This window comes from Microcaecilia unicolor, chromosome 3 (genome assembly GCF_901765095.1).
Source record: "Microcaecilia unicolor chromosome 3, aMicUni1.1, whole genome shotgun sequence".
Lineage (NCBI taxonomy): Eukaryota > Metazoa > Chordata > Amphibia > Gymnophiona > Siphonopidae > Microcaecilia > Microcaecilia unicolor.
This window is the reverse complement of record NC_044033.1, coordinates 307,505,967-307,526,733: the sequence shown is the minus strand read 5'-3', so window position 1 is coordinate 307,526,733 and position 20,767 is coordinate 307,505,967. Positions and strand designations below refer to the sequence as shown.

The 20,767-nt window shown below is 44.6% G+C and overlaps 1 protein-coding gene across 2 annotated transcripts in view; it reads left to right on the top strand.

Annotated features, from left to right (window-relative positions):
- Nucleotides 1–3,376, top strand: part of LETMD1 (LETM1 domain containing 1) — a 32,879-nt gene extending 29,503 nt beyond the window's left edge. Inside the window, exons 7-10 of one of the 2 annotated variants that reach the window (XR_003941589.1) lie at nucleotides 26–178; nucleotides 349–445; nucleotides 1,478–2,566; nucleotides 2,634–3,376. Coding sequence is in view for 1 of the 2 variants with exons in the window: in XM_030198287.1 (XP_030054147.1) it covers nucleotides 26–178; nucleotides 349–445; nucleotides 1,478–1,551 (324 nt within the window). In the remaining variant the exon portion in view is untranslated. Of the gene's footprint in view, nucleotides 1–25; nucleotides 179–348; nucleotides 446–1,477 lie in introns of both variants that reach the window. The other variant, XM_030198287.1, reaches the window with a different exon arrangement.
- Nucleotides 3,377–20,767: the final 17,391 nt, after the last annotated feature.

Here is a 20,767-nt window from a genome sequence, read left to right as displayed (position 1 = left end):
ATTCTTTAAAAATGTTCTCTTGTAGAAAGCACTGAGCCGAGTTCTATTCCTGACACCCCACTTGCCCACGTTTCTCCTGCGCTGGCGGCTGTGGAACCACACATTTGAGCTTCATCATCTCGACAAGGCGCTTCTAAAGCTTGGAGTTCATGAACTCTCAGACAAAGAACTAAAAAATGTAAGTGGGGGTGAGGCTGTATTCCTAGAATTTAACAAGGACTTTATTAAGCTCTCAGATGCCGATATCATCCAAAAGTGTGTTTTTGTATGTAGGTTTCAGGGTTATGTTTTGCATTTGGGGAAAAGAGCATCAGAATGTATAACACACTCCACTGATATGTTTATTAGGCGTGTTATGTCCGAGGACTGAATTCTACTCAACTGAGTTCAGCAGAGTGCAAAATCTGGCTCACCCAGTGGCTTCAGCTCTCCAGCAGATTGAAAGGTAACACAATTTCAGATTTTCTAAGGGGATTCTGCTTATTGCTGGCACTGCTGCTGTACCTGGTGCAGTGAACTGGAAGCGCTGCTATCTTCTGCACTCAGCCAGCTGAAGTGCATTTCTTAATTTTAAGCCCTTCTCCGTTTCACTATAGCCAAAAGGAGTGAGTTTGAGGTGTTACTCTAGTGACACCTACTGACCAGAGGGGAGGACCTTAGAGTTACTTTGGTATCTGAGTCTAAATTGGAAAGGGCAACACAAAAATCCAGTCTTAAATTTGTGGGACTGTAGCAGGGTTTGACTGAGCGATAAAAGAAAGGAACCAGACTGCTCACCTTTCCTTCTCCAGATACTCTAGGAACAGAAATTTGAAAATTTTGGTCAAAAGAAAAATAGCAATGGAGTCAAATTGATAACTAAAAACAAAAATTTGACACTGTCAAGTCTCTCCATTACACTAAACCTTAAGGGAAATGTATTTAAAAGTACTTCTAGTCTGCCAACAAGCTCTGCAGGGTTGTTCACAGCAGATCACAACATAACCACATGAAATCATAAAATTAAAAAAACACAAAGCACTGCAAAATTCCAACACAAAAAAATAAAGGTTATGAGAGAGCAGCAATAATAAAATGAATTACCCAAACACCTGCCAACATAATTCCTAAAACCGAGGAACTCTCAGGGACAACAAGCTGTTTGTGTATGCCGCTGTTACATTTCATGGAGAGTAAAAACATCACCAGCTTCCTCCTCTTATTCTCATGCTTCACTTTAAGCAATATGTTGTAGTCCTTGGAAATGTGTGTGTAACAAAATATAGTTGCCATTCTTTCCCCTGTGGTGAATAGAAGGGATGGGGGTGAAATGACCATAGAGAAAGCATAAGGCAAGCACTGAGGATACTAGGGGGGGGGGGGGGGGAGTAAAAGATCTGCAGTGTTGAAGCTGGTAGGGAAAATGAGTAAATTCTAGATAAGGCCACAGGTATTTATAGTTCATGTTTTTCTGAGTTTGTTTTTGTTTTTTATCCAGATTCTGAGGCTTCTCTCTTGTTGTTCAGTCTGGTTTTACTCTCAACCAACTACATCCGCTCTTTCAGGCATTGATGGCATGGACTCTGTGGATGTGGGTTTTCCTGACACTTCAACACAGGAAGAAAAAATGGCTATACTGAGAAGGATAATTTTTCTTTTCAGGTTCAGTTACAGTTTTCATACAGCACCAAAAAGACAGAGAACTTTAAGCTGCCAGAGACTGTTGCTGCTTAGCTTCAGCACTGCAGGAAACTAGAAGAGCAGGCCTTGTCCTTTGAGAAAAGCAGAAGTCCTTGAGTTCTAAGTGATGTTTCTTAGCAGGTGCACCAGCATTTCCGATGAGCCACAAAATCCAGCTGAGCAGGAAGCAAGGCTCTAGAAGAAACATTAGAGGGCCTGGTGCAGCCAGATGCTCTTGCTGGGAAAGTTGCCCAAATTTACTGCTTTGGGGGTCATATGCTGGTGCCCTGTACATACCATGGCTTCTGTCTGGAGGAAGCTGTAAATACACAGCTCATGACAAACACTTGCACTTTGTTGTTTTGGTTAATGGAGGTTGTTTGCCATAACAGTGGTATACCATATCATTCCTGCCTCCCCTATACTGTGCTGTGAAAAAAAAGTTGCAGAGTGTATTTTTTTTAGGTCTGTTTCCAGGAGAGTCTTGTCAGGAACTACACTATCTCTTCTATTGCAGGGGGAAAATGTATTAAAGTGTCTCCTGTTTCTGCTTTATGTTTTTAGTTCGTTTTATGTTTAAGGGAGGAATTTAACTGTTTTAAAGAATATTCTTGTTAATGAATGTTGCTGATAGCTGGTGAACGTATAAGTAAATTATCTGTAGATTTTCATATGCTATATGGGTAGTGCCAGGCCAAAAATCCCTCTAACCAGCTGAACACTGTCTGCATAGCAAAGAGATGGAGCCACAAAATTAGTTGGGAGAGTGGCAACTTCCAGCCACCATCTAGATAGATAATCTGTTTTTAGTCTAGGTTTGTTCTTTAGGTGGCTTAAAGTAAATGGATAGTAGCAGCACTAGCAGTGATTGCATGATACATGTATTCAGCACAGCCCTACTACAGAGGTCAGATTTTAAAGGGGTGTGCTTTGGGTGGGTCCAAAAATTATGTGTATTTTCTATTTTAAAGTAGGAATAATACACATAGTTCCAAAAATGTCCCTGTTGACATTTGCATTTTCTCTGACGCCTGCATAAAGTTCTGCAAATTACTTGTTTTTGGTCAGAGATTGAAATTAGTGATTGAGATGGGATAATAGTGCTTATCCCCTCCCCCTCCCAAAACACATACAGTTTTAGCATTTCAAATGTAAAAATGTGCATTTGGAGCTTTGCAACTTAATTGGCTGCACTTATACTTTTCTGCATGTGTGGTTTTGTGAAATCGATGCTCCCACTATGCATGCCAGAAAATATGCATGAGTTTGTCGGCACCCTTATACGTATTTTATAAATTTTTGGTAGAGCCTTCTGTAAAATACCAGGAAAATTGTGAATATTCCAACCTACACGTCCCAATTCATACCTCAGTGTCTTAGCAAAATGAGGCTTTATAGGTACAATGGAACATAATATATATAGTAAAGTTGAAATGCCAGTACAGGTGCTAATGTGTAAATTAATAGAGTGGCTGCCATCACTGAAACTTGACCTGTTTAATTGTAGTGGGAGGCTATAGTTTTTGAATTACTATCGTTTAATTTTTTTAATAGGTGCTGCATTTTTAGCTGGTGCTTTTGGGAGTAGGAGCTGAGCTTCTCCTCTTTTGGAGGCATTACCAACACAACAGCATTCTCCTTGGGCTGCTGCTGTCACTGCAGGACAGTGGCGTGGCCACAGGTGGGCCTGGATGGGCCAGGGACCACCTAATTAGGGCTCAGGCCCTCCCAACAGTAGCACACCTCCCAAGCTCCACCAGCTGAAGACTTCCACCTGATGGAAATGAAAATAGTACTCTCCATGATACCAGCACTTGCATATTAGTTTTCAGCACATGCGTGCTGCAGACTGCCAAGGTGGAAAGAAGCATTTTCTTGCCAGCTGAGATTTTTTTTTTGGTGGTGGTTGGGGGGGGGGGGGGGGGGGGGGAACACTTGGTGCCCATCCACTTTTTGCCTAGGCCCACCCCAAATCTGTTTTCTGGCTATGCCCCTACTGCAGGAACACTGCTCTACCTGTTTTTACTGTTAGAAGATTGTTGGCATCTTTCACATGTTCCAGCTGCCAAAAAAGGAAAGAAGTTTGTACTTCTAGCTGTGTCAGAAGCAGGGCTGGGCTCTGGTGCCACACACCTTCCTTCATAGCCACTGGGGATCTGGCCCCAGTTTACATTCCCACTACCTCAGTTAGTCTAGTCATTGGAAAGCTCCTGGCTCCTTCTGGAATGTGGTATGTGTGCATGCTGTGTTCAGTTATAAAGCATTTATTTTGCTTTGTTCTAGCTTGCTGTTCACAATTAGTATACATCTCTTGAAAAGTTTACTAGGCTTAAGAATGCACCTTTAGGAGCAGCCAATGCGGAGGTAACAGGTTAAAAGCATGAAAACAACTAAAACATATAAAACATGTTTTCCAAAACGTTCCTGTCCCCTAGTTTCAGGGCAGTGAACAGTGTCTCAGTAGTGGGCCTGGAAACTGAAACCAGGTCTGCTGCTGCCAGACTACTAGGCCAGTGTGAAAAACATACCGTTTCCAAAATCCCAATCTCCTAAGTGGTTCACCTTCCTATCTAATGTATAGTATAGTACATGCTATGGAGCAGCAATCTTTTCAACAAGGTGAACTTATGGAATTTTTAAATAGCATAGAACTCATGCCAGGCCTGTAATCCAGGTTGTACAGAGTACTCTGATATCATTACTTCCTTTTGCTTATGCCCATTGAGGAGATCTGGAAGTGTATTGGCGTCTTGTAGACATGGAACACACTGAATGTGATTGGAAGTCATCTTATTAACAAGCTTCAGAAACCTCATGGCAATTCCTTTGAGAAACTGACCCTTTAAAAGGAATGTCAGTACTTCCTGTGTGCATGGCAGCAAGCAGGTATATGACCAGGAAAACATAAGAAAAGCCATCCTGTGTCAGACCATTAAGCCCAGCATCCCATCTCCCACGGTAGCAAACCTGGGTCGTAAGTACCCAAAACATAGATCTATTTCCCATAGTTCATTTCCAGGGATGAACAATAGCTCTCTCAAGTCTACCTGACTAATATCCTTATCATCCTCACCAGACCAGTCCAAAACCAATAGAGACAGAGACCAAATGCTTGCAATCTCTGCCCTATAAAGGGCACCATGCAGCTAAGGCTCATCAGTTTTTCTGTCTCCAGCAGGTTGTGAGGCATTGTGGCTTTTGCTACATGGCAATAATAAAGTGTACAGACTAAAGGGGGAGCCCTCTTACATATAAGCTACTGGATTTTGAGTCTGCCTTACCTTCAGAAGGAATCTCTGCTGGAGATAATCTGGTTGGCTGGGTTTTTCTCAGAGAAAGCATGGGAATGGCAGACATTTTATCGCTTTCTGTTGCAGTTTTTCTTTCTGGGCTACCTTCTGTGTTGTCAAAACGATCTTTTTATGGATTTAGAACTTCTGGGGGGGGGGACACCTTACTTGCCACTAGTGAAGGTTTAGGGACCTAGGGTGCAGGGATTTTTTCCCCCCTGAATTTGTCCTTCTTATGCATAAGACTTATTTATTAAAAAGGTCCCAGATGCTACAGTCTGTTGTGGGTTTTAGGTGTTACCTAGACATACAGAAGACCCTTCACAGTAAAAGAGTGAGAATGTCACTCATTGAAGACTGGAAGTCCTGTACTTTGTGGTCAGGTCAGAAGTTCTGTAAGATTGTGCTACTGCTTCTAATATTTCTAGAGTTCCCTCGATCATTGAACACCTTGAGTGGGAGCTTCCAGTGGCCAAAAGGGATGACCCTATGGCATTTCATCTCTTTTGGAGGGAAGAGTTGTCTGTGGCCATTTCTAAAACTGTAAGAGCCTTAAGTATTTTTTATTTTTGTTAAATTTGTACCCCGCGCTTTCCCACTCATGGCAGGCTCAATGCAGCTTACATGGGGCAATGGAGGGTTAAGTGACTTGCCCAGAGTCACAAGGAGCTGCTTGTGCCTGAAGTGGGAATCGAACTCAGTTCCTCAGGACCAAAGTCCACCACCCTAACATGGGGCAATGGAGGGTTAAGTGACTTGCCCAGAGTCACAAGGAGCTGCCTGTGCCTGAAGTGGGAATCAAACTCAGTTCCCCAGGACTAAAGTCCACCACCCTAACCACTAGGCCACTCCTCCACTCCTATCTCTGAAGCTTAAGTTCCTAAAGTGGTCTCAGTAGGAGATGCAATTCTGGAGTAGATAAGAGAGCCCCCAAAGCATTTCTTGTGCATCAGGTGATGCATTCTTAGATTATGGAAACATGGAATGCTCCCAAGGCAGGTCTCCAGGTTTGTAAAGCTATATGTACCCTCTGGTAGCAGAGGGGAAGGAGAAATTGTAGCAACCCAAAATGGATGCCTTGATGGCAACTGTTACGAGGTGTAAAGAATTGTAAACTAGGGACACTTAAAGCAAGCATTTGAAGTTTCAGTATCTGGCCTTCAAGCAGCTGTCTTCGGGGCTGTCTCTGCTGCCTACAGCAGTCTTATGAAGGGACCTCATTGGAGAAGATGGAATCTCCTAGGGAACCAGCTTGTATATAGGCAGATGCTCTTTATGATCTCATCAGGATTTCAGCTAGAATTGTGGCTGTCTGTTTCAGCTAGACTTTTTTGTGGCTTCAGAGCTGGTCAGTGAACATGGCCTCCAAGGCCAAGCTTAGCAGACTTCCCTTCAGGGGGAAGTTATTCAGTGAGGATCTAGAAAAATTGTTGAAGGATCTCAGGAACTCAAAACCTTACAGATTACCTGAGGACAAGCCCAGGACTTCTTGCTTTTTCTATACTGAAGTTCTATGATGATAAGTGTTAGAATGTCTGGGATGGACAGGTTCCTATTGGTGGTGTTGGTTTCCATCTAGGACTACTTACTTTTGACCTCATAGGAAGGGAAAGGGGCAGGGACAAAGAGCCTGCAGCTTTCAGATTACTCAGTGATGGGCTGCAGGCCCATTCCCTGACAGTTTAGATTGGAGGTCACCTTTCTGCATTTGTCGGGGAGTGGGTCCAAGTGACATCTGATCATTGAGTATTCAGTTAGTTACAAGCTAAAGTTTGGGGGGGTTCTCACCTGCTTGTAGATTTTTTTTTCTCCCTGCTGCATGGCTGCCAAGAAAGTAGCCATGTAAGTTATTCTTCAGAGGTTGTTATAGTTGGGAGTGGTTGTCCCTGTTCCAAAAAAAGAGTGCAGCGCTGAGAGGTATTCCATTACTTCATGGTGCCAAAGAGGGCAATTTTCATCATATTCTGAATCTCAAAAGAGGTAAACCATGCACTAAAGGTAACTCACTTTAGAATAGAAATGTTGCATTCACTAGTCACAGCTGTTCTTAACCACCTTGGATCTCAAGGAAGCTTAACTCCACATTCTAATTTGTCCTCATTGGAAGTTTCTGTGGTTTGTGATAGTAGGGAATCATTTTCTATTTTGTGCCATGCCTTTTCAGTTTTGCCACAGTTTTTTGTCCCTTCTCCAAGGTCATGGTTGTTGTAGTGGTAGCTCTCTGCTAGGAAGGCATCAGAGTCCATCAGTATTTGGACAATTGGTTAATTCAAGCCAGTTCAGAGGAAGAGTTTTGAAGTGACAGATTGAGTGACGCATCTCCTGTAGTCAGTTGAGTCCAAAACTGTGAGAAAAGAAATTTGATGCCCTCGTAGTGCATGGCATATTTGGGAACGCAGTTCAGCACCAAGGAAGAAAAGGTTTTTCTTCCTATGCAGAGATGTCTGAAGATTCAGTCCCAGAACCAAGCATTATTGAAGCAGTGCCCCCCTTAAGCATGGGGTTACATGCAGGTGCTGGGTTCTATGGCAGTGACAGTAGAGTTAATACCATAGTCTTGAGCGCATAGGTAGCCTTTACAGATTTCTTCCTAGGTGATGGTCAACTCATACTCAGTCCTAAAAGTGCTGTCTTCTGTAGACATGGGAGGGTACACCTTAGTGTGAGCTGGTGGTTGAATCCTTAGAATCTGAGAAGAGTTATGGACTTGGAAGCTCCAAATTGTATGGTTTTAACAACAGATGCCAGCTTACTAAGCTGGGGTGCTCACTGACTTGGGCAGGTAGCTCAGGGGAAGTGGTTGTCCTTGGAAACATCTTGATCAAGTTGGAAATGAAAGCCATTGAGGGGAATGACCAAAATGGTGTCCTGAAGTCTGGTAGTGTCATTTCCCATTTGCTTGCTGGAGCAATTTCATATTTCCTCAGTCCCGGTATGCCTCATACCAAGAGAAAGGGTATAGTGAATGCCTTACCATCGCCAGCTAGAACTTCCTCTCTGGTACAGCAGACATTGGAACGCTACTCCACTCAATGCCCACATCAAATGCTTGGAGGGGGCCCTACTGCGAGTTTGGCAGGAGGAGCGGGCAAGTCCTTGGGGCAAGATGTTTTGTCCCTCTAGAACTGACGTCCCACCATGCCCTGCCACCACTAGGGCAACGGTAGCAGATCATAAATTGGTGGAAGTTGCCACATCTGATGGTATGGTGGCAGAGGTTATCTCTGGGGGCAGAGCGCGGTATTAACCCTCTTCACCCCCCTCCTGGTGGTGGTTACACTGGAGACTCTATGACAGGCCATCGAAAGGCTGAATGCCTCTGTGTCAAGATTGTTCATGAAACTGCTAACCTTGCTTCAAAAGTGGAATGTCTTTTTCAGTCAGTGGAGAAAATTAAGCAGGATTCTGCTGAATATGAGCAACATAATCATGGAAATTTCATCTCCTAAAGGGAATGCAACATCTTTGGTAAAGGATAATCTTTATACATAGGAAAATTGAACAAATGGAAAACTTTAATAGGTGTTTAACTGTTAGGATACTGAATTTTCCTAGACCTGTGGGTGTCTCCGATGGATTTGTTTAAAATATATCTTGTTGAGAATTTGAAGTTTTCCTTGGACACTTGCTACCTCTGGTTGATAAGATTTATTATTTACCTCATTAAAAAAGTTAGGGAGACCCCGGAAGATCCTGGTCAGGTACAAGAGGCGGCCAATGTATTGAAAGACTTGTCTGCTATATTGGGAGAGCTACTTTGCTGATTTCCTTTGTGTTTGAGCAGGATTTGAATGTTGCTTTGAGATTGTTTTTCAAGAATTTCCAACAATCGAAGAGTGTGGATTTATCCTGTAGCTAAAAACATTTAAGATAAGAGGAGGTGTTTTTTTGGACATGAGAGAAGACATCAGGGTGCAACGTTTTTACTGTCTTATCCGTGTAAATGTACTGTTCATTTAGATGTGAAGTGTATATTTTTTTGAACTGGAACATCTTAAGTCTTTTGTTGATCTGAAAAAGTTATCCGGTGTTGGATGATCAACACTGTGTTGGCATTAAAGTAATCTGCGGGGTAATTCAGACTTAGGCCTTTTGGATAGGGCATTGCCTCCCATTCCATGATTAATTTCCTAAGGTGTCTCTCAAGTTCCCCATGAGAGACACCTTAGGAAATTATGCATGGAATGGGAGGCAATGCCACAATACACTATGATGCTCGTTTTCAAAGCAGATGGATGTCTCAAAAGGCCCCAAAATGTCCACATTGTGATTTTTGGAACAACAGAATTTGGATGTCCTACACTGCAGTGTGCCTGACTATGGAGGACCCAAAATTAGGATGTCCAACAGGAGAAATGGCCAAGTCTAAAGAGGACATTTTAATTTAGACCTGTTTCAATCGTATCTAGGGTACAAAAAGGTGCTCTGATTCAGCATCTGACCACTGGAGGGATTAAGGCATGACCCCCTCATGAAGCCCCCCAGTGGTTACTTTCCCCCCTCCTCATCCCTGAAGTTGACACCAGAAAGGGAAACTAGGCTCTCTGATGACATCAGGTATTGTGGGCGTTCTGAACACAGCAGCAAGCAGGTTTGAAGGGTAGCCTAGTGGTCAGTACAGTGGGCTATAAACCAGGAGACCCAGGTTCAAATCCTACTTCAACTCTCTCTCTCTCTCTTTTTTTTCTTAACTTTTAAATGGTGAGCCCTCCAGAATCAGAATTATACCTGCTGTATGTAAATATTAAAGACACCTGCAAACCTGAGGGCTATTGAGGAGGGGTACAGTAGGTATTTCCCTTTCTCTGGAGGGCTCACCATTTAAAATCAGAGTTGCAGTGGAATATGAACCTAGGTGCCCTGGATTATGGTACACCAAGAGTAAACTAAACAGAAATCCCTAAATCGCTGGTAACTCTCAAAATAGTGCTCTATAAAACCAGGAAATTATATTGCTACTATATAAATGTGAAAAAGAGTGCCCTCAGAGATATCCACTCCCACTTAGCGGTTTGTAATGACCTCTGATGGGTGTTATAGCACTTCATTCATCGGGCTACTCTTTGTTTAGAACCGTGCTGTCTGCTATTCATATTTATTCATATGCTCAAAAACATTAACTTAAACCAATGATGGCCAGCTCTGCTGTTATCATACAAAATGCAAAGAAGACGTAACTTAGGAGCCCCATGTCCTTGGTAACTGGACGCCCAGGGCTCATGAGGTATTCTCGCTGAAATAATAGACCAAGGACTGCTCTCCCCTGAAATCGCCTGATGCCACGGATTTCAATCATCTTTCTTCAGGGACTCGGGTTAAAGCTGTGTCTGTCTCAAAGTCCTTTATTTATTTAAAGCGGCATAGCTTCAACCATTTTACCTGGCACTGATGCCAGGCTGACAGGTCTGTAGTTTCCTGTCTACATGATTGAATTGCCAACTAAAATGGTTGTCCCTTACCCTTTCTTCCTGGGCAGAAGCCCCTGGAGATGCATCCCCAAAAGAAGCGGGTATTGCATCCTCTGGCGGGCAGGTCCTAGTTACATAATTACTTCCTGTCACAGATCAGAGATGGGACTTCTCTACTATGTCTCCTAGAGCCATGAACTCTTTCCATTGAGGTCACACACACACACACCATCTGACCAACTGGGACATAATCATGCAGAGTGCAAAAGACAGGATTGCCACATCTTGCTGCTAGACTGCTATGTACCTCATAGCATTGATGAGCTGTTTATTTGAAGTTGCTAAAAGAGTAGGAATAACTAAACTAATCTAAATACCCTAAAGAATATTTGGTATATTTTATGGTTTTATTGTGTATTTGCTTCTCAGTGAACTACAAATACTCTGTTAGTAAGAGTGCCTCCTTTGTATTACTGAAATGCTGTAACTGTCACTGTAATTTAAATAGTTTTGATTACATTAAAAACTGCAAAACATTTTGTATTTGAGATTTCCTGTTACCTATACTGCTGCACATATTCTGTTTTGTAGGTCCCTGACTGGATTTACCTCTGGCATCGAGCTCTCTGCCTGCCTAATTTCCCTGATCACTTGATTGCTTGACCCACTGACATAAGCCCTGAGACTCTTCAACTACAAGATAACCAGTGGCATTTTGCGCCGCAGGTGCACACCCAAGGAGCATGTCAAGCGCCGTGTGGCGAACTCCATTCTGTCCTCCATTGAGTTCCATAGGCATTCCCATACTTTTAGTTTTCTTTTTCATTCTGGGTAGAGAATTTAAAGCCGCCTTGACTTCTCAGATGGATTCTAAATTGTTTTCCATCCCTGTGATACTTCTCATGCTACTAGTAGGCCTATGCATCAACAAATTGTTTAACCACCAATCCTGCTATGCCGTCATTGGTTTCACTTTCTTGTGGGCTTGTAAAATGCCCCTGATCTATGAGTTACTCCTCATGAAATCTTATGATATCCTTTGTCTCACAAAGATGTGGTTGCACTCTGAGGAGTCCTACCTCTTAATTGTCTTCTTCTGCCTGGTTTTCAGGTTTTTTTTTCATAGGCCGTTCAAGCGTAAGGGAGGTAGAACTTCATATTGCCATCTTCTTTTACTGTTGTAGAACTTTCCCCTGTAGCTCTTTCATACCCTGAGGTTTTGGGTCTTCAAAGTTCCTCACCTATATCATTTCATCTGGTGGTCTTTTATTGTCCCTATGTTATATATCCTGTTCTAAACTCTTTCAGATCTTAGTGATTTTTTTTTTATTTTAAAAATCTTTTTCCAATTTATTGATCATAGGGGCAGTGGCGTAGCAAGGGCGGGGCGGTGGGGGCGGTACGCCCCGGGTGTCAGCAGAGAGGGGGGTGCTCCACCGCTCCCGCTGCTCGCTCCTCTGGCACCCCGCACCAGCCCTTTAAAAAGAAATCGCCGACGTGGTAGCGAAGCGCAGCACCTCGTGTCTGCGACTGCAAGCAAAAGAAGCGGATCATCTCATTGGCCCTTCCCTCACCTGTCCCGCCCTTCTCTGACGCAACTTCCTATTTCCGCAAGGGCGGGACAGAGAGGGAAGGCCAGATGAGAGACGATCCACTTCTTTTACATGCAGACACGAGGTTCTGCGCTTCTCTATCGCGTTGGAGATTTCTTTTTAAAGACCGGGTAGCAGGGAGAAGATGAGGCAGGGTGAGGGTGGGAGGGACTCGGATGGCAGAAGGGACTGGGTGGGAGACAGATGGGGTGAGAGGGACTCGGATGGCAGAAGGGACTGGGTGGGGGACAGATGGGAAAAGGGGCATGGAACTGGGGTCTGAAAAGTGGGCAGGAGGGAGAATGGGGTCATGCCTGGGGCAGGGTAGGTGGGAGAATCAATGGATCTGGAACTAGGGGCAGCCGCAGGTGGGATAATGGGGCTGAAACTGGGAGCCGAAAAGAGGGGGCAGTGATAGAGGGGGAATAGATCCTGGATGGAAGGGGGAGTGAGAGGGAGGGCAGACCCTGAATGGATGGGAGAGGGAGGGCAAATGGTGGATCGAAGGAGCAGAGAGAAAGGGCAGACTGGATAGAAGGGAGTGAAAGAGCAGACAGTGGATGGAAGGTGGCAGAGATAGAGGGCAGATGCTAGATGGAAAGGAGAGAGAGAGAGGGCAGATGCTAGAAGGAAAGGAGAGAGAGAGAGAGAGCGGGCAGACAGTGGATGGAAGGGGCAGGGAGAGAGGGCAGACATTGTATGGAGGGGACAGGAGAGAGAGAGCAGACACAGGATGGCAGGGAGAGAGAGAAGGCAGATGCTGGAAGGAAGACAGTGAAAAGAAGATGAGGAAAGCAGAAACCAGAGACAACAAACTGTAAATAAAATATATATATATATTTTTGTTGCTTTAGGATAAAGTAGTATTGTAGCTATGTTAATAAATGCTTATAAATAGAACATGGAAATAAGGTAAGCTTTATTGGACTAATTTTAATACATTTTGACTAACTTTCGGAGAACAAAACCCCCTTCCTCAGGTCAGGTTAGGATACTGTAACAGCACTATACTGTATTGACCTGAGGAAGGAGGTTTTGGCCTCTGAAAGCTAAATGTATTAGTCCAATAAAATGATATTATTTTATTTTCTATTTTTGTTTTATTTCTATTTGTTAATTTGTAAAGTAATTGGTATTCGTTAGTTTTTTCAAATTTACATCTGCTGTCTTTATATTTCGCACAGTACTTGGGGACATTTTCTGTTTCTGTGGTGTTGCATTGTATGCTCAGTCTGGCCTCTTGGGGGTTCAGTTTAATGTTTGTCTAAATAGAAAGTTTATGATTACTTATTCTATAGAGGTTTAGGGTGTATCTGTGTGTGAAAAAGACATGGCTCTCAGTTGGCATTCACTGAGCAGGATCGAAGATCTGTACTATTCTGTCTGGTTTCGTTTTACAATAGGTGAATTGATGTTGTAGTGCTCACTGTAGTGTTTAAAATGCTTTCCTTTTCCTTATGTGACTCGTACAAATTACTGCTTATGGTATGGTAGAATTGCTCTAGAGATCCTGAGTGTTTTGTATTCTTGGTATGCCTAGTACTGGATTTTGGAGGGGGGTGTTAAAAAATGACCGGCCCCGGGTGTCAACTACCCTAGCTACGCCACTGCATAGGGGATTTTAGTTTTCATGTTAATTTACCGTCTAGCCCTAAAACTTTCTTTCCTGTCATTTGTTTCTGATTTTGGTCTCACTCAGCATGTTATGTTCCCCACTCATATTGCAGGACACACTCTTGATCTTGTGCTCTTGGATTTCTCTTGGAGTAGCCTAGTGGTTATTGCAGCGGACTCTGATCCTGGGGAACTGGGTTCGATTCCCACTGCAGATCCTTGTGACTCTGGGAAAGTCACTTAACCCTCCATTGCCCCAGGTATGAATAAGTACCTGTATATACTATGTAAACCGCTTTGAATGTAATTACAAAAAAAAAACACAGGCGGTATATCAAGCCCCATTCCCTTTCACACATTTATCTATTCTTCCAGTGTCATGGTCGGATCATTATGTTGTATCTTTTGTTCTCAAATCAGTGCACCAGGTTCTCCTGCCCTATGTTTCCCCTTCCTACCCTATTCATGCTTCTACCATTTCACTTAGGGAATTCTGGGATAAAGAAGAGCATAAAGTGGGATAGATGTGGTAAAAACTGATACCCATGTTTCACTGCCACTCAAAGATCAGCTCTTTGCTAGAATGGATCTGTCCATCATGGCTCAGATGCTTTCGTCCCTGAAAAGCCCTACCCTCACCATCCCTATAAAACACCATGGTATCATGCTAGTTCTGCCTTCTTAAGCGCAGAGTGCTAATTACTGAATGTCTTTGGCTGAAGCATAAGTCTCCAGAATTTCTCTTTCTTTGTAGACAAGAACTTTGTTTCTTCAACTCCCAGCTAAAAAAACAAACAACAAACAAAAAAAAACCCCTAAAAGTCTTCTAGCAATCCTACCAAGCATTTGTTGAAAATTGTAGCTACTCTTACAGCTCCTAGGGGTGGTACTACCATAGCCTGTAGACCCCAAGCAAATTTGTTAGCCCAGTATTTCACTTCTAAGGTTGAGAACCTTCATGGTTTATTTTCTTGGATAACTGTGTGCCCCTGCCCCCCCCCCCCCCTTTACCTACTGCTTCCTCTGATCTTAGTGATGACTTACCTATTTATCCCTCACCTACTACTTTCCCTGACTCTAGTGCTGACTGAAGGTCAGCTCCTTCCCTAACTTGCTCCTCTCACCTCATTCTTTCCTCCCCCTATTACTGCTTTTTCAGTAATGCTTTGTTCAATGAAGACTACTATCTGTCTATTGGACCCTGTCCCTTTCCTTTGGCTTAAGATTCCTACCCATGGTCTTTTTACCTTTAGTACTCTCCCTGATCTGTAAAAGTCTCTCCTCTGTTGTGCCTTTGACCTGGAAGAAAGATCTGCTTTAACCTATTCTGAAAAAATAGCTCCTGACCCTTCCATGCCTTCTAATTACCATTCTGTATCGAATCTGTGCTTACATTTCTAAAGTTGCTGAGAATGTGGTGTCTTCGCAACTGATCTCTTTTATTTAAAACACTTTGGTTCTTCATCCACATCAAGCAGGCTTTCATCAGTTTTATTCTATTGAATAAGTTCTCACAGCGCTACTGAGCAACCTTCATTCAGCTCCTAGACAAAACAATATAGCCTTAGTTGTCTCCCTTGAGGCATCTGCTGCTTTTGACCTTGTTGATCACTCTCATTGTCTGTCAGAAATTGGGACTTTGAGCTCTGCTTTTACTTGACTATCCTCTTTTCTTCACAATAATTCTCTCACAGTTTATTTGGATTCTGTTACCTCTTTTCCTTAGTCGCTCTCATGTGGGGGTACACCAGGGTTCTGGTAGCGCCCATCTGAACTGAGCGCCCATGGAACTGGCACAGAGGACCCACATGGATCCTGCTTTGTTCTTGTTTGCACTGAAGGACTCAGATGCTGAGCACAAAGAAGGTGAAGAAACATCAGCATTGGTCATTTTCAGTGCACAGGAGCTCTGGGACACAGGCATCGCCTATACCTGAGAAGCATCGGTGCCATGAGGACCACTTTCCTTCTGTGGAACTGGTGTTGATGCTCCCTTCTCTCCAAAGCCAGGACCCTGCCTCCTGCTCCACCATCTTTGCACTGAACCCGCCTTTACTGATGCCTGCCCTCGAGGAGCGACTCTAGGTCATGCTACAGGAGAAGCTGAAGTGCAGCCAGGAGTGGCATGATGCAGAGGCATTGAGGGCACTTGCACCAACTTTGGTACAGTCCAGCCCATCTTGGAGACCCATACCCTGCCTGGCAGAGGCTCATTGATGCTGGTGCTTCATTGGGCATCAGAGCTGGCACCAGCCTGTATGGGGAGGAAATGACCCCTGTAGACTGGAAGAAGACCCATCCCTCAGCACCAATGCCAGAACCTTGACATCCATCCAGTAGACTGAGGTAGGCATAGACTCAAACTACTCATGAGGAATATTTTGCAGAGTCTGAGTCAGACCGCTTCAAGGGATCTGAGATGGAGCCACAGGATGTCTTGGAGGAGAGGCCCCTTAGCCTACCTTCAGACCCCTCCCACTACAAGAAAGAACGAAATCTCCCCCAGAGGAACTCTCCTTTGTAGATGTTTTGAAGGGAATGGAATTCCATTTAAGTTGAAGGTCGAGGATGAGCCCAGGACCAAAATGTTGGACATCCGACTATGACTCCCCTGCTAAGGAAGCTATGATGGTGCCCATTCACATCATCATAAAAGATGCACAGATGAAAAATTAGGAGACCCCACTCTCTTTCTCCGAAGGCTGTTCTAAAGAAGATGGACTGCATATGGTCTAGAAAGCTCCCAGATTTGAGAAGCTGCAGTTTTCACACTACTTCTTGGTGGTCAAATCTGCTCTCAAAAGGGCCAGAAAGTTGAGGACCCATGCCTTAGCTCCCCCAAGCAAGGATGCTTGCACTCTGGAGTCTTTTGGGAGAATGGTTTTCCAGGGTTTGATGCTCATTTCTGCATCCAGTTCTACCAACTCTAAATGAACATCCAGAAGTCGTTGGTGAGCAGTATGCTAGAGTTTGCGGAGACTCTACCACTCGAGCAGGTCGCATGCCTTTGCCAGATAGTCATACTGCAGAAGGAGTACAGAAAACACCTGGCTTGGGCCACTTTTGAGGCCTTTGATGTGGTGTCCAGACTTTCTGCCATAGGTATCAGTCTTTGTAGACTCTCATGGGTACACATCTTAGACCTAGGACAAGTGGATAATGAAAAGCTGGCCTCTATTATTCCAAGTACTTCCTCATGCCCAAAAACCAGGGGGATGCTGTCCCATCCAGACTTAAGGGCCCTGAACAAATATCTGGTCAAAGAAAAGTGCATGATGATTTCCTCAGGCACCCTTCTTTCCAAGATTCAGAAAAACAATTGGCTATGCTCGCTGGACTTAAAAGATGCTTACACCCACGTCCAGATACATCCCAGTCACAGGAAGTATCTCGGGTTTTGGGTGAGGAAACGCCACTGCCAGTATTGTGTCCTGCCATTTGGCCTCACGTCTGCTCCCAGAGTGTTCAGAAACTGTCTAGCAATGCAGGCTGGGAGTTTATGTGTTTCTCTATCTACACAATTGGCTGGTCAAGAGCACATCAAAGGAAGGTGCTCAAGTATCAATGTAGGAGAAAATTCGTTTGCTGGAGGTACTAAGGTTTATCGACTACCCCAAGTTCCATCTACTTCCACTTCTGCATTTGGAGTACATTGGAGAGCCCTGCTAGACATGGTGCAAGCTCAAGTCTACCTGCCTCAGGTAAGGGTAGATGCTTTCGTTGCCATCGCCATTGTGGTTCAGCATAGGCAACAGGTCACAGCTCGACAGCTGTTGAAGCTATTAGGCCATATAACCTCCACAGTACATGTCCCAACTTAAGACCCATTTTTTTCACCCAAGCTTTTGGCGTTCCAGACTGCTGAGGTTTGTCTACTTACTTTGTTACTACCATCCACCCTTTTATTTCTGTCCCTTTTATAGTTAAAGTTTTCCCTTTCTATTCCTTTCTCACTTCCTTTGTGAGTGTACTATAGAGAGTGAATGAGTTCTTTTTCCTTTCTTCTTTGTATTTTAGTCTGTAAACTGTTTAGCCTTGCCTGGTCCGTCCAAGCAGTATAGAAAGTACCAATAAACTATGTCCCTCTCATGGCTTGCCTCTCAATGGACCCTTTCTTCCCAGCGGTGCCATGCTAGGGGAAACTTGTGGATGTCATCACCATTACACTAGATTTGGCTCATTTGCTGTCACGCTTTCACAGCAGGAGCTAGGTCTGTGAGCCCTTGGGCCACTGCCGAGGAGCGGCAGTGGCAGGCAAAACCACCCCACACAAGAGGCAAGGCAGAACTCTGACAAACAGTGAGACTTCACCTGCACTTAGCCACCCTTCCCCAGGAGTTGAGCCCCTGGGTGCAGGTGGCCGGCAGGACTTACTGGACAGGGCCGGGACTGGATATCAGCTAGGCAGCACAGGGACTGAGGGTCAGAGGGGAAAGGGATGAACAAGGGCAGCAAGGCAGGAAACTGGGCTAGGACTCACAGATAGACAATACAACACAAGGCAGGGAATGGACAAGCTAGGGGACAGAAACTGGAAGCTGCAAGCAGCCACTAAAGACAGACAACACAGATAACCTAAGGACTACACAAAGAACTACAACCAAGGAACAAGACTAAGAAACAAACAACCCTAAACTAAACTACACACAGACTAACTAGAATCAGACAAGAATCAATACAATAAAACCAGACTAGGCAGACGTGCACACAGCACACCGACAAACCTTAGCGCCTTAGGCAATGCAAAGGCAAAGCAGAAAGATTTCAGAATGGCTAATAAGCCCAGCAGCAGCTGAGGCTCAGATGCAGCAATCATCAGGCAACTACGGGAGCTGTGCAGGTTCAAACAAAAAGAGCAAGTGTGGCAGTCTGGAATATCCGGACCGGACTGAGCAGAAATCTGGAACGGGTGACAGTAACCAGACAGTCCAATGCAGCCAGCAGACAGAGACAGAATTAACACAGGAAGAATAGACAGGAGCCAGCTCAGAATCTGACCGCCGGAAATACGGTGAGTCTGAGAGGGGTCACGGCCACAGACGTGATATTTGCTTCTCTATCGGATGGTTTGACCCGGTTTGACTCTAAGACTCCCATTCCAAATTCTATTGCAACAAAAGGTTCCAACTACAGCTGCATCTATTCTGGGATGGGGAGCTCATGTTGATGGGCTTTGCACCCAATAACACTGGTCTATTTAGGAGACCAGGCTTCAGTCGGTCTCCTGGAACTACATGTAATCTGGAATGCTCTAAAGCAGGGATGTGCAACAGTGGCCCTTGCCAGGTCCAGTTTTCAGAATTTCCCCAATGAATATACATAAGATCTATTTGCATACAATGGAGGCAGTGCATGCAAATAGATCTCGTGCATATTAATTGGGAAATCCTGAAAAATGGACTGTATTGTGGCCCTCGAGGACTGAGGTTGTAAAGCCCTGCTCTAAAGATGTTCAGCAAGCAAGTATGGGCCTTATAAAAGGTGCCACAAAAATTGTGAACACGTCTCTTTCTAATGGGCAACTACCAACATCATTAAAAAGGGTAGTGTTTCGCCCTCTGCTGAAGAAAAACAACCTTGACCGGGACAAATGTAAAAGCTACATGCCAGTATCCAACATCCCGTTTCTAGGGAAACTCACGGAACAAACAGTTTGTGTTCAACTTAATGATTGACTAGAAAAGAGAAACTGGCTAGATCCATGTCAATCTGGATTCAGACCTGGTTATGGAACGGAAACAGTCTTCATATCCTTACTAGATCTCTCTTCTACCCTTCCTCTCCAAATTACTTGAACGCGCTGTCCACAGCCGCTGCCTTGATTTCCTCTCCTCGCAGGCCATCCTCGATCCCCTCCAATCCGGCTTTCGCCCACTGCACTCGACAGAAACAGCACTCTCTAAAGTCTGTAATGACTTGTTCCTCGCCAAATCCAAAGGTCACTATTCCATCCTCATCCTCCTCGACCTATCTGCCGCCTTTGACACCGTCAATCATAATTTACTTCTTAACACACTGTTCTCATACGGGTTCCAGGGCTCCGTCCTCTCCTGGTTCTCTTCGTATCTTTCCCATCGCACCTTCAGAGTATATTCTAATGGCTCTTCTTCCACCCCCATCCCGCTCTCTGTTGGGGTTCCTCAAGGTTCTGTCCTTGGACCGCTTCTTTTCTCGATCTACACCTCTTCCCTGGGCTCGCTGATCTCATCACATGGTTTCCAGTACCATCTCTATGCTGATGACACCCAGCTTTATCTCTCCACTCCCGACATCACGGTCGAAACCCAGGCCAAAGTTTCGGCCTGCCTTTCAGACATCGCTGCCTGGATGTCCAACCGGCATCTGAAACTGAACATGGCAAAGACTGAGCTCCTTGTCTTTCCACCCAAACCCTCTTCTCCTCTTCCCCCACTTTTCGTCTCTGTTGACAACTCCCTCATCCTCCCCGTCGCTTCAGCCCGCAATCTCGGAGTCATCTTCGACTCCTCCCTCTCCTTCTCTGCCCATATCCAGCAGACAGCTAAGACCTGTCGCTTCTTCCTCTATAATTTTAGCAAAATTCGCCCATTCCTCTCTGAACAGACCACCTGAACCCTTGTCCACTCGCTCGTCACCTCTCGTCTTGACTATTGCAACCTTCTTCTCACTGGCCTCCCGCTTAACCATCTATCCCCCCTTCAATCTGTCCAAAATTCTGCCGCACGTCTTATCTACCGCGTGAACCAATACTCTCATATCACCCCTCTCCTCAAGTCACTTCACTGGCTCCCCATCTGCTACCGTATACAGTTCAAGCTTCTCCTTTTAACCTTCAAATGCACTCAATCTGCAGCCCCCCATTACCTCTCTACCCTCCTCTCCCCGTATGTTCCCACCCGTAACCTCCGCTCTCAGGACAAATCACTCCTATCTGTACCCTTCTCCACCACTGCTATCGCCAGACTCCACCCATTCTGCCTCGCATCACCATATGCCTGGAACAGCCTTCCTGAGCCCATACGTCATGCACCCTCCCTGCCCATCTTCAAGTCCTTACTCAGTAGTAGTAGTAGTCAAAACCCATCTCTTCTCCCTTGCTTTTGGTGCATAACCACCTTCCCCACTCTTGATACCTACACTGACTACATAGTTTGTAACCTTTAGATTGTAAGCTCTTTTGAGCAGGGACGGTCCTTCCCCGTGTTAAACTTGTACAGCGCTGCAT